Source organism: Ciconia boyciana, chromosome 15 (genome assembly GCF_034638445.1).
Source record: "Ciconia boyciana chromosome 15, ASM3463844v1, whole genome shotgun sequence".
In the NCBI taxonomy this organism is placed as follows: Eukaryota; Metazoa; Chordata; class Aves; order Ciconiiformes; family Ciconiidae; genus Ciconia; species Ciconia boyciana.
Window position 1 is genome coordinate 8,269,459 of NC_132948.1, and position 13,155 is coordinate 8,282,613.

The following is a 13,155-nucleotide window of genomic DNA, read 5'->3' on the forward strand; positions in this document are numbered from 1 at the left end:
GTTTCCCAGGGGGGTTCGTCTGTCCAGTCCCTGGGTGTCCCTTGCACCCTTAGCACGCCGCGGTGGGGTGCTCTGGGGGGACAAACACGAACCCAAGGGCAGCCCCGGTTTCCCCAGTGCTGGGGGAGTACTTGTGGGGACCCCCGCACAGGCACACGCTGGTCCCAGCCCCGTTCCATAGCATCACGCGGGTAAAAGCGCCGTGCACTTTGACAGCTCAGGCAGGATCTTGTGTGCTCAAAAGCTGGTCTGCTTATTTTATTTGATTTTATTTGATTTTTTTTTCCCCCGACCTGTATCAGTACCTCCAGTAAAAGCATTGCCCGCAGGCGTTGGGGAGGCAGAAGGCAGGGCTGGCAGCCTGCCTGTCTATAAATGCCTGGTGCAGGCAGCTGAGAGCTCTGGCAGCACCTGTGCCCAGGCGGTACCCGCTGCCAGGGGGCTGAGCATCCCCTGCCCTCCCTGGGCACAGCCGCATCCCCGGCGTGTGGATCCGGCCGAGCTCCCTCTGTTTCCCTGTAGCCCCGGTCACATCCGTCCCCGGCCTGTCTGGGCTGGCCGCGGAAGAGCTTTCACCCAGAAAAGCTGGATTTGAACATTTTCTGCTGTTCTCTCCGTTTCCTGTTGCCTTCCCAAGAACAACATCCCTGACCTCATCCTCCCCCGGTGCCCGCCGGGATGCTGCCGATGTGCGAGCCACCCGTCGGGAATCCCACCCCGGCGCCCGTGGGCCGGACTCAGCCTTCCTCGGGTACCAAGACAAATACAGCTGCAGGAATGACGGGGCCGTCAGCAGCTGGCTGGGCTAAAAGGCTATTTTGGGTAGATCCTGTGCTCATTTTTGTTGAGGTAGGAGGACAGAGATGAATAGATCGAACAGGGAGCGAAGTGGTTTTGGCTCGAGCGGGGTATTTTCAACCCAGAGAGGAGCATTGAAAGGTGCTCACGGTTATGTGGCTTTTTTTTCCAAACTTTGGGGTTTTTGCAATGAGAAATGGGGAGATTTCACGTGGCCACCCCTCAGGCTCTCCATTTTTGGGAGGATTTTGGGGAGGCGGGTGGGAATTTGCTGGACGATTTGCCATCGGGTCTGGCCTCCAGCCCTGGTCCCCATCCCACCCCAGTGCCCACAGCCATCCCAGGAGGTTCACAGCGGGTTCGGCAGCTGCCTGTCCGCTGCCTTGGGGTTTGCGATAGCTCAGCATGAGCCCTAGAAACAAACCCATCGTCTGCCAAACTCCATGGGGAAACAGAGCCCTGCTGCTCCCCTCGCTCTCCGGCCATCGTCACCCCCTCGTCCTGAGCGGGGGACCGGGGCCACTCCACTGCCCAACCCGGCGGAGCTCTGGGGCGGGTTTCTTTTACATCACCCACCTCGTCCATCTTCTGAAGGGCAAATATTAAAACCCAATCTAAAGAAAGCAGGTGTGGGGGAACAGCAAAATAAACAGAAAATTCAAATAAATAATAACCATTAAATACAGCTTCAAAATGTCAGGCTGAATGTCATCACGCTTGCTGGGCTCAGCGATTAAAAAATAATAATAAAGAGGAGATTTTACATTAAAAATCTATGAGTGGGCACAATTGGAAAAGGAGCCTGTAATGCTGCAGGAATGCCTCCCATGCCCTCGGGCAGGGGACTGATGGGTCCCGCAGCGAAGGTAGGGTCTGGCCGGCCTCGGGGTGGTGAGGGGCAGCGGTCTGTCCCCCGGGGTCCCTCACTCACCCCACGGTGACACCAGGGTGGAAATGGCAGGCGGGTGGCATTTCTTGGGGGTTCCTCTCCAGTGGCAGAGCGAATCCTGGGATTGTCGGGTGGTGTGGTTTAACCCCAGCCGGCAGCTAATCCCCACCCAGCCACTCGCTCACTCCCACCCCCGGTGGCATGGGGGAGAGAATCGGAAGGGTAAAAGTGAGAAAACTCGAGGGTTGAGATAAAGACAGTTTAATAGGGAAAGCAAAAGCCGCGCACGCAGGCAAAGCAAAGCAAGGAGTTCATTCCCCACTGCCCATGGGCAGGCGGGTGTTCAGCCATCTCCAGGACAGCAGGGCTCCATCACGCGTAATGGTGACTCGGGAAGACAAACGCCATCACTCCGAACGTCCCCCCTTCCTTCTTCCCCAGCTGTATGTGCTGAGCATGAGGCCATATGGTGTGGGATAGCCCTTTGGGCAGCTGGGGTCAGCTGTCCCAGCCGTGTCCCCTCCCAGCTCCTTGTGCACCTGGCAGAGCATGGGAAGCTGAAAAGTCCTCGATTTAGTAGAAGCACTGCTTAGCAACACCTAAAACATCTCTGTATTATCAACACCATTTTCAGCACAAATCCAAAACAGAGCCCCGTAGTAGCTACTATAAAGAAAATTACCTCTATCCCAGCTAAAACCAGTGCATCGGGGCTCTCCAGCCGAGGGCGGTGGGGTGGGATGGCAATGGGGTGGGATGGACGTGGGGCTCTGGGCTTCCCCACCTTTCTGCGCCTTTGCCTTTGGAAAGGTGATGACATGAAAACTGTTGGTCCATAAAGGCAGCGGTCGGGACGGCTCATTACCCAGGAACATTAATAGTCAGCACTATAACAGCCAGTTCTGCTGATACTGTTACTTCCACCGGATCATCAACTTTAATTCATCCTTTCGATGATCAAGGTTTTGCCAGGGCAAGGCCTCCTTGCAGCTCAAACTAATTCACCAGCCTTGTGCTAAAACCTTATTTATTCTGGCTGCTTACCGTCTCCTGGAGCTTGGCAAGGGGGGAGGCGATGGGGCTGTGATTTAAGCACCCGGCCAGGGACTTTGCAGCAATGGGAGCAGCAGCAATCGCAGGAAGGAACAGGAGGAAAAGCCCAGGGAGAAACAATAAGTTACAACACAAACACCATGGGGATTTCAAAGCAGGGCTGGCAGGGAGGGTGATGCTCAGGGGGACCTTTGACCTGAAACTCCCCAAAAACAAGAGGGTCCAGCCTGGATGGGGAGAGCCACGTCCTTCCTGCAAGGACAAGGTCGGGTGCGATGTCCCGAGCCGGGGTTTGCACAGAGCTCGCCCCTCTTGCTGCGGCTCGCTCCAGCACGCTCGGGCTTTGCTAATTGCTTTTGGTGGCTCTTGGCTTTAACCCACCATGACTGTTCACAAGGGAGTGCTTGAACCCATTTAACGTGGGGCTCTAAGTGGCTGGTGGAGACCGATGCGTGATGATGGCAAATGGCGCTGTTAGTTATCACAATTAACATTTTAAAACACACAGGGCACCGATTTAATCAGAGAAATAACCGTATGAGAGTCCAGGCACCTCACGCATATTTCTAGCTTTAATTATTTATAATAACATTACCATGGGCTTGATTGTAGAGTTCTTTACGTGTACCTACTGATGCTGGCTCATGTCAGATGCTTGTACTGAGCGTACGATACAGGATTTCTGTACTGGGTTATCCCAAAAGCTACAAGGATCACGGCAGGACCAGCTCCGTGGTGGGGGGTCCCCAGGCCAGCACAGCCCCCCGAGGCGCGGGGCAGCGCCAGCCTGCCGGGGAGGCTGCACAGGGTTAAATAATTGCGGCAATGACTGAGTCTCTGTTTCCTCCCGTAGCCCCACATCCGAGGGTGAATGGCCTTTGTTTGATCTCGGCTTTAATATTACAGCTCCGTCCCTAGACCTGCGCGGAGGGAGCTGCCTTTGTGCCGTGAGACGCTGAACCACCGCCTCTCCCCGCATCCCGGCAGGCGTCCAGCCGTGCAGCCGCGCGCACCGGAGAGGGAAGGTGAGAGGGTGTAACGCCGGATTCACCGAGCTGGGTGCCTGGCATCAGCAGGGCGTGCGGTCTGCCGCATGCTGGATTTTCAGTCCAATTTGCTGGGTGCTCGGGAGAAAAAAAGAAGAGCTGTAGTATTTTGCAGATTGGAAGGTCTCAAAGCTGTTAATGAGCTGTTAATAAGCATCGTCCTTGTTTTTCACCTGGAAGTAGGCGGGTGATAGACATTTTTTGCAGGGTGAGGCTACAGCCACATCCTGGTGGAGACGAGGGACTGAATCACGTCCTGTGGCTCAGGGAGCTGATGTCTCTCTTGGCCGGGGGGTGGAAACCCAGCGAGGAGACCCGGGAGCATCTTCCTCTGGGGCCAGTGGCAGGTTCCGCAGGGGATCCCCCATTCCTGTGTGCTCCATCCCCTCTCTCCACAGCACCTCGTGCCCGCGCACGTTGGGGGGCCAGTGTCCCTCCCACGGGCTGTGCTCACTGTGGTTTAACATCATGTGTTTGCTCAGCAGGAACAGGCAGAGAAGCATCGCTCGCCAGAGAGCCCAGGGCTGACCAGACTATCATTTATTTACAGATAATGGCGCTTTCCAATTTGTCCAATTACTTGGACGATGTCGATAACTACAGTGACTACCCAGATTACACCTATGAGGAGACCAGCAGTGTGTGGACAGACCCGTCCCATGACCCGAAGGACATTGCGAGGATCCTCTCTGTCGTCATCTACAGTGTGTCCTGCGTGTTGGGCATCCTGGGGAATGGCCTCGTCATCGCAATCATAACTCTAAAGATGAAGAAGTCGGTCAATGCAATCTGGTTCCTCAATCTGGCTATCGCCGACTTCCTCTTCAACATCTTCCTGCCCATAAACATTGCTTACACGGCCATGCGGTACAACTGGATCTTTGGGACAGTCATGTGCAAGTTGAACTCCTTCCTCCTCATCCTCAACATGTACACCAGCGTCCTGCTCCTCACCACCATCAGCTTCGATCGCTACGTGTCGGTGGTTTTTCCCGTCTGGTCTCAAAACCATCGATCGACCAACCTAGCATATTTAGTTTGCTTGATTATCTGGACCGTTGGCATCATTATGAGCTGCCCGTCTCTTGTCTTCCGAGACACGGCACAAGCCCGCAACTCCGTGATTTGTTTTAGCAACTTTTCCCTCTCCAGGAATAAGTCTTACCAAGCCCTGGCACTAATGAGGCACCGAACGGTGAACATCACCAGGTTTCTTGCCGGGTACATCCTTCCCATAACCATCATCACCTTCTGCTACATCGCTATCGTCTTCAACTTGCGTCGAAACCGCCTTGCCAAGTCCAAAAAGCCCTTCAAGATCATAATCACCATTATAGTCACCTTCTTCCTTTGCTGGAGTCCCTACCACCTGCTGAACCTCCTGGAAACAGAGCCGGACATGATCCCACGCTCCGTATTTGAGATCAGCATCCCCATAACCACGGCGCTCGCTGCCTCCAACAGCTGCATGAACCCTGTCCTCTACGTCTTCATGGGCCAGGACTTCAAGAAGTTTAAGGTCACCATCCTCTCCAGGCTGGTGAATGCCCTCAGCGAGGAGACAGGCCACTCTAGCATCGTTCACAGGAGCTTCTCCAAGATGTCTTCAATGACCGAGAAGGAGACGACAGTCCTCTAAACTCAACCTGGGTGCCTGCAGGAGGGCCATAGCCCTCCGGTGTTGCCCATGCCCACCACTTTGATGGTGGCCACCCTTGCGGTGGCCCCTGGTGTGGGACAAGCATGGTCCAATGCTGTCCTATAGCGTATTCTTTGACTGGTCTTGCTGCCTGGGGGCTGGCAGGTGTTGGAGACCACTGCTCTGTGCACATGGAGGAGACACAACCACCCTTAATGTTTCTTTGCGATTGCAAAGATGATTGCACCAAACTGTTTCAGAAAACATTTCAGGGCATTCCTGTCTAATCTATGCATTGCCTGGCCTGGCAAGGGCATTCCTGTGGTTTCCAGAGACATCGTTATGGGGAGACTGGGCGGAGGATGTGTCTGGGAAGGCATCTCCGCTCCCAGGCTCCCAAGATGGGTGGCTGGGTGGGCACCTGTCGTGGATGCTACCTGCTATGGCGAAACCATGACACTCTTCCTATGTCCTATGTATGCATATAGCTACTCATGTTAAAGTCCTAAAGTATATTGGTACTAGTGCAATATGTTTTTAACCGTGTTGTGAGCACTTTGTACCCAGCAAGACCTTGGGAAGTATCTTCATAAGAGGGGTTTGAGTATCCCAACCTTGATGAACTGGGAAATCCTGCATGTCTTCTAAGTGACCCAGACCCAGGGCCACCAGCCAGGGTGGGGGATTGGGCTTGTGCACAGGGTGACCGATATGGAAAACTGGGAGAAAAAAGAGGGAAAGATTCATTTGAAGTGTCTTTTCAACAAACCCCACTTTGATGGGCACGTTTCACGTGGTACATTTCGCAGAGCAGTTTGATGCTCGGGGCCGTGATGCCCGGGTGGCACCAGGGAGCAGGTCCATGGGCTGGGGAATGTGGTCCTGGGGGAGGACCTGCTGTCCCCTCCTGGATCCAGGTGGACCCGGGGACTGGCTCCGCTGATGGCTGCTCCCTGGTGTGATCAGTCGGTCCTATGGGAAGATTTTATCTCTTCCTGACCAGGCAGCAAGTAACCTGCCCATCGCTGGTGGGAGACTCTCCTGCCTCATACAAATCTCTGCCGTGAAGGATGGACTGAGCCACTGCCTCTGTCCAATTTCATGCACAGTTAATTTCAGAGATCCTTCACCATTTGGGCTTCTTGACTGTGACAGTGGCGTCATGCTTGTTTATGTCACCCACAGCCTCTCACTCCCAGGAAAGCGAGGAACGACCGAGTCCTCCACCTGCGCCGGGTGCTGGAGCAGAGCCGATCCCTGGAGCTGGGTTCGGGCAGTCCCCAGCGGTACCAGGGACATTTCAGGGGGTCCCTTGGGGTCCCAGCCCATGCAATGCCTGGGGGAGCTTTCATGCAAAGCCCTGGTGCCTTGCCCAGGGGCCAGCACACCAGCAATTGAGAGTCTGCTCACAGGTGCCCACAAAGGCTGAGGTATTTATATATAGCTTTTTTAAAAAAAAAAAAACAAAAAATGAAAAAAAAGAGAAGAGGCAGCCCCCAGGAAAAGGCACGGAGCTATTTACGGGCTCCGGTCAGCAGCGGATCATGCCAGACCCAGACTGAAACTGAATCACAAAGCCCCAGTAACTGAGCTGCAGCGCCGAGCTGCGGGAACGCCGCGGATAATAGCAGACGCTGCGGCGGGAGCTGGATTTCGGACAGATTATCGGGCGTCACCTCCGCCTCCAGCACAGCCTCGCTGATCTGCCTTGCACGATGGGGAGAGAGGGGAGTGCCAGCACCCCATGAAGCTCTTGGCGCGCTCCTCTGCCATTACACGGGAGTAGAGGGACGAGGCGCTGCCCGCAGCATCCCTGCCCGGCACTGCCAGCCCCCGATGCTGCCTGCATGGCCCCTGGGACAGGGACACCGATGGATCCGGTGCGTTTGGCTGCAGTTTTGGTGCTGCCAGCTGGTGTGTGCGGGGGCATGTTTGTCCCCCACCCCGGGGCAGGGAGGTGCCCGTCCTCGCCAGTGTTGTGGGGGATGCTGCAGATCCGGTCTGCTAAAAGTGGGGTGCAGAGGGGTGGGGGATTTATCCTGGAAATAAAGGGTGTCCAGCCTGAGCCCAGAAGGGGAGCGCAGCGGGGAGATGGGGATTATAAGGGAAATTAATGGCAGATTGGTGACTGCCACCTGTTGGGTGCTGCTCTCAATAACACGGGGTGCCTGCACCCAGCACCCAGCACCGAGCCACAGGCATCTCCGCATCTGCTGGGGACTGGGAACCGGCAGGCTGAGCAGTGCCGGCTGCTTCCCTGGGGAGCAATGCCCCGTCCCTGGGCTGCACCGCGTGCCATGGCCGAGCCCGGGGCTGCTCCTGGTGCCGAGCCGCCTGCGGGGACCATCCACATGGGTTTTTTCCCACAAAACCTGTGCATGGTCCATAGCCTTGAAAGATGCTGTGACCGAGGAGGCTGCAGGGGAGGAAGGCTTTGGCGGTGGGAGGAGGGTCCCCTCGCTCATGTTACACAGTATTTGATTACCTGCTGAAAGGTCGCAGGGTTCCTACTAGCAGTTGGACAGGACAGATGGGACGGACAGGGCAGATGGACAGACAGCCATGCAGGGAGGCACAGGGGACACGCAGAACTAGCAGAGGCAGAGCAGGAGCTCAGGACCCGTTTGGGGGACAGGGGGGGCAGGGTGCACCCCCGAGCCAGCAGCCACTGCTGCTTTTTGGGCTCGGGTTTTGGGGCAGCTGAAGAGCTGGGGCAGGAACAGCCGGTGCGTCTGGGCCCACCTTTCCCTGCCATGGGACCGGCTGAGGGGCAGTGTGGGATGGGGGGGAACAGGGCAGCCCGTGTCCCTCGAGGACCCAGTGCCATACCATTGCCCCTTGGTCCGGTGCCGTGATGCTCCCAGGCCATGCTGGAGTGGGGATGCTCCTCATTAATTTTTGTGGCTGGATTTTGCAAGCCCGTCTATTATGACTGCAAACAGCTTTCCAAAAAAAAAGTGATGACTTGGTACATAACCTTGGGTTAAATCATCATTATAATGACAGCTTGGGAAACCTAATATTTGAGTTTGTCTTTGTAGCTGTTTGCCTATTTAATAAAAAAACCTGGTTTACATACAAATACCCCCGGTGCGTGCTCAAGCTCGTCATGTGGAGCAGGAAGGATCCCAGGGACTTTTCAGTAAGCAGTCGCTTACTAGCGTATATTCCTGATCCCCGGCATTGAATTTGGGATTGCAGGAGAGCAGCTGGGAGCAGAGAGGCACAGGGACGTGGGGCTGGGGCTTTATGGCCCGGAGCCGGTGACTGAGATGGGAGCATGGTGCTCTGAGCCTCTCGTATGGGAGATCTTCCAAAGATGCTCTCTGTGGGTTCCCATCTTTAATTTGACCCTGAAGAGGCCAAATGGCTCTTTAGGGGGAAAAAAAAGTATCTGTGCAAAAAAAGCAGCTGAAAGAGCATCGTTTCCCCTGTGCCTGCATGCGGCACTGAGCCCGGCAGTGGGGGCCCGTGTCCGCTCCTCCCTCGCCTGCTTTGTTAATCTGTGCACCGAGCCGCCGCAGCCTTTCCCCCCAGGTTCATGTCAGCCTGGCATGTTCTCAGTCGGATAAGATCTGTCAAACGCTCTGTTATACTGATTTGAAAGAGGAATTATTAATGCCAGTGCTGAGAAGGGTCTCTGCTTGGGAGCTGTCTGCGTCTCGCCTGGCGAAGGCTGGTTCCCCCATCGCCTCCTGCACCCCACGAGCCCCCGCAGACCCCCCCGTCCCTGGGGCTGTTTGGGGGGATGGGAAAGCGGGGAGGGGCTCGGCTCCTGGACCCCAGCGGGCTCCCGGTGCTCTGCCCCCCTACCCCAGCATCCATCCAGGCACCCCAGGACAAGCAGAGCGTTGCTGCTCCATCCCCTCCCGCTGCTGGTTCCTCCCATCCCGGCAGGGTTTGGGATGAGGATGGGGAAGGGACGGGAAAAATCTCCTGAGTTTCCCCCTCTGGACCCTGTAACCTGCCAGGCATTGCACGAGCATCCCCGGGGAATATCGGTGATTTCTGTTCCCATGTCACCCGTCAAGGCAAGCAGTAAACAGATCAAACAGAGAGCATTAAAAATGCATCTATACAAACCAGAAACAGGGCAGAAATATTCATCATAAAACTTCAGCAGCAGAACCACTCAGTGCACACGAGCCTCTTGTCCAGATTTTTCTTTCCCTTTTGGCAGCGTGGCAAAGAAATGCAGCTCAATATTGCCCCAATTCCTCTGATATTGCCTAAATACTACAGGCATACTCCGGCATCTCGTAGAGCGGGTGAAGATGCATCCTTTCAGCTCTCCTTTTTTTTGCAGTGCCAGAGATTTTGTTCATCCAGGGGAGGGAAGCTCGCCCTACCATGTTGGCTGCAGTCCCCTACAGTGATGGAAAGGTCCAATATATTAAATTGTGGGTCCTTGGAGGCGTCCCGCTGACCCCAGTCCACCCCGCTCCTGCAGGGACTGATAGACTCGCCGCTCAGCTGGGAGACGTCCTTAGCTATGAATTAATGCCGTCCTCTTGATTAATGCCGGCAGGAGGCTGATGACACCACGGCCAACTCGAGGGTGACGTGCAAAAACTGTAATTAGCGTCCAGGGAAGGGGCTCGGTGGGAGCCACAGCTCCGGTGCCGGGTGGCAGGGCCAGCCCCGCACTGTGCCAGCGCGGTGGCAGCCGCCCAGCCGGGCTCTGCAGCCCCTTTTGGGGCAGGAGTCGGTGAAATCGGTAACTGGGGGTGCACCCAGGTTTAACATCTAAGAGTCAAGGGGTGAATGGGCTCCAGAGCCACCACCGTCCCCATGAGACCTGCAATTAAGGCTGTCATGGGGATCATGACTTTAGGGTAGGTCAGGGCTGGCCGGGAAAGAAGAGCAGCCAGTTTCGGAGCTGGGACGCTGACCCCCAGCCCAAGACCCACATTCCCATCACTGACCCCAGTCCAGGACCCCCATGTCAAGCCCTGGGACCCTGACCCCAGTCCAGGACCCCCTTGTCAAGCCCTGGGACCCTGACCCCAGTCCAAGACCCCCATGTCAAGCCCTGGGACACCGACCCCCAGCCCAGGACCCCAACCCACAGCCCTGGGACCCCATTCCCCAGCCGCAGCCTTCCCACCTCTCCCTACCCCACGAGCCCATCGGGGTCCCACACGCCCCACGTGCTGCGGGGCTCAGGACCCCCGGGCCCCCGGTGACGGTGCTGCAGCACGCCGGACCCACAGCAGGACCGGTCCTCCCCGGTGCATCCTCGCGGCACACCAACCCTGCCTCGTGCCTCTCCGTGCCCCCTCCCCGTAATTACCTGCTGCTCGCAGCGCCCCGGAACTTGGAGCTGGGTCCCATTTCACACAAGCAGTTGGGAAATTATTCCAGAATATACTGAAATCATTTCTGTGGAACACATTACCGTCCTTAATGACTGTTCTTTTTCAATTAGCTGTCACAGCCCTGAAATAAAGCTGTGCTTTCCTTCGCCGATAAATCACTCCCTTTATTTGGAGTTGGAATTAAGAAAAAAAAGAATAAACATGTTACCCTTTCCTCGATGCCAGGCGGGTTGGAGCCATGTTTAAATTATCTGCGCTGCATTCAGGCAGATTGTCAACTGTAAATTTTACAGAAAATAGTAAAGCCAATAAATAAACATGCTTCTTTTGTCAGGGATGAATATTACTGCTGCTCAGATTTATAACTTGCATCTCCCCTACATTACAGAGCTTTTGTGAAAATGCTGTCGCAGCTTCTGTATTGTGCTGCTGAGGTGGGCTATTTCCCTCTCATTTAAACAGCAGCACGAACTTCGTGTGTGATTTAATTTGGGAGGAAGGGGAGCCCCTTCCCTCTGACCCGCTCTGAGGCCTCCAGCATCCTTTGCATCGCTGGGGTCATTGCCCAGAACCCCCTGAATTCACCCCAAAGGGGCATCCGCTGCCTTGGCCAGGGAAGGGAGCTCCAGCCGAGCCGCTCTCGGGCATCAGCTCCTCCAGCATCATCTCCTCCATTGCGGGGACCAGCCTGCTGAGTGCAAAACCCACACGGAACTGGGGGAAATGCAGGGAGTTTTGGTGCAGATGCTGTTGCTAGAGCAACGGCTGAGTAACCCATCCAGCCCGGGAGGGAGGGTGCTGCAGCCTCCGCCAGCGCAGGACCGGGGAGGCAGGGAAATGCTCCCGGGGATGAGATACTGCACAAAAAAGATGATTTTGAATGTAGGAAGCCGCCGAGGGTGGTCAGGGTCACTCCCCCGGCAGCCCCCAGCCCCCCGCCAGGGCCGTGTGAGCCCGCTGCTCCTGCCCAGGGACGCTCAGGGCTCGCCGAGGCCAAGTCAAGTGGAAAGATTGGCTGCTTTTAAAAATCATAATGGAAACACTGAGCATTGCCTACCCTGCCTGCACTTTTCGGTGCTCTCCAATGAGCCAGGCTAATGGCATTAGGGAGGCAGCCGAGCAGGGTGGCTATTACATGTCAAGAGCTTTGCACATGAAAATGATGCAGAAAGGATGGTTGGCTTCTCTTTCCAGGGGTAATATAAATTTCATTATTGCATGCCAGTCTCATGCGGTGAAAAAAATAGCCTGGCATTTAATAAATAAAAAAAATAAAATAAAATAAAATAAAACAAAACATAAAACTTCAGCTTCTGCTTGTGGCTCGGCTGCATGTGCGGGGTGAGCAGCCGTCGGCAGGACGGTGAATGCTGCTCCTGCGTTAGCCGGGATTGAGGAGAAGGCACGGACCCTCGTAAGCCGGGAGTGCCTGTGTGTGTGTGCATATGCAGCCAGATGTGCCGCACACACTTACGGGGAGGTAATGACTTCCAATTGCTCCATTTCATTGCAAAAAAAAAAAAAAAAAAAAAAAAAAGCAATTGCGGTGAAATAAAGGCATTAAGCTTCAGTGATCCTTAAAGCCATGGGGGGGGAAAAAAAAGGCAAGCTGATACTGCTGGTGCTCAGGGAGCTTCCTCCGTCCTTTCTCTATCGGCTCGGAAGGGGTTTGGTGGAGGTGGCAATGCCCCCCGGGCTGTGCCAATGTGGGGGGCCGTGCTGGGGGTCCCCGGGCTGGGGGCAGCCCCCCTCCCCGCTCCCCACACCTCCCCTTCCGCCTTATAAGCTGCAGCCCAGGACCCAGAGCGTGGTGGTTGCACGCAGTGCTGTCTCTTAATTGTTTTATCTTGGAGGTTAATTGGCTTTTGGGGTTTAATTACTTCCGAGGGGCGGAAGGGAACGCTGTCCCTTCTGCAGACGATGCCTGTCAGAACAAATCACGCCTGGCGTGCGTCTCGATTGCTGCAAACCCAATGCTATTTAAAAAAAGGGATTTCACCAACTCCAGATAAAAGGGCGATTGGCCAAGAGAAAAGGAATAAATTGCACTGAGCCTGCTCTTGCTCCGGAGCCGAGGAAGGACGAGAGGCAACGGGAATAAAGCCCACGGTAAATCTCCCCACTCCCACCACACACCTGAATAAACCTGTCTTTAAGGACACTATAAAGGTAATAAAAGTCCCAAGAAGGAGCCACCGTGGTTGCGTTGTCAGTGGTTTGGATGCAGGAATAACATTAATGTGATTAAAGGCAGGGGGAGAGGAGCCATCCGCCAGTGGCTCCCACGTCCCGGGGGACATCCAGCCCCTGCTCTGGGCTGGGCTGGGCATGCCGGGCTGCTCGGGCAGCCCCACAAACACACAGAAAAGCACAATAGCAACAAAAACTCTCCTTTAATAGCTGGATTGACCT

General features: G+C 55.3%; 1 protein-coding gene across 3 annotated transcripts in view; it reads left to right on the top strand.

Moving 5' to 3' along the window:
- Positions 1-5,922, top strand: part of CMKLR1 (chemerin chemokine-like receptor 1) — a 46,898-nt gene extending 40,976 nt beyond the window's left edge. For 2 of the 3 annotated variants that reach the window (XM_072880214.1, XM_072880212.1), the window contains exons 2-3: positions 3,647-3,765; positions 4,337-5,922. In XM_072880214.1, the coding sequence (XP_072736315.1) occupies positions 4,340-5,425 (1,086 nt within the window). In that variant the 5' untranslated portion in view covers positions 3,647-3,765; positions 4,337-4,339 and the 3' untranslated portion in view covers positions 5,426-5,922. Of the gene's footprint in view, positions 1-3,593; positions 3,766-4,336 lie in introns of all 3 variants that reach the window. The other variant, XM_072880213.1, reaches the window with a different exon arrangement.
- Positions 5,923-13,155: the final 7,233 nt, after the last annotated feature.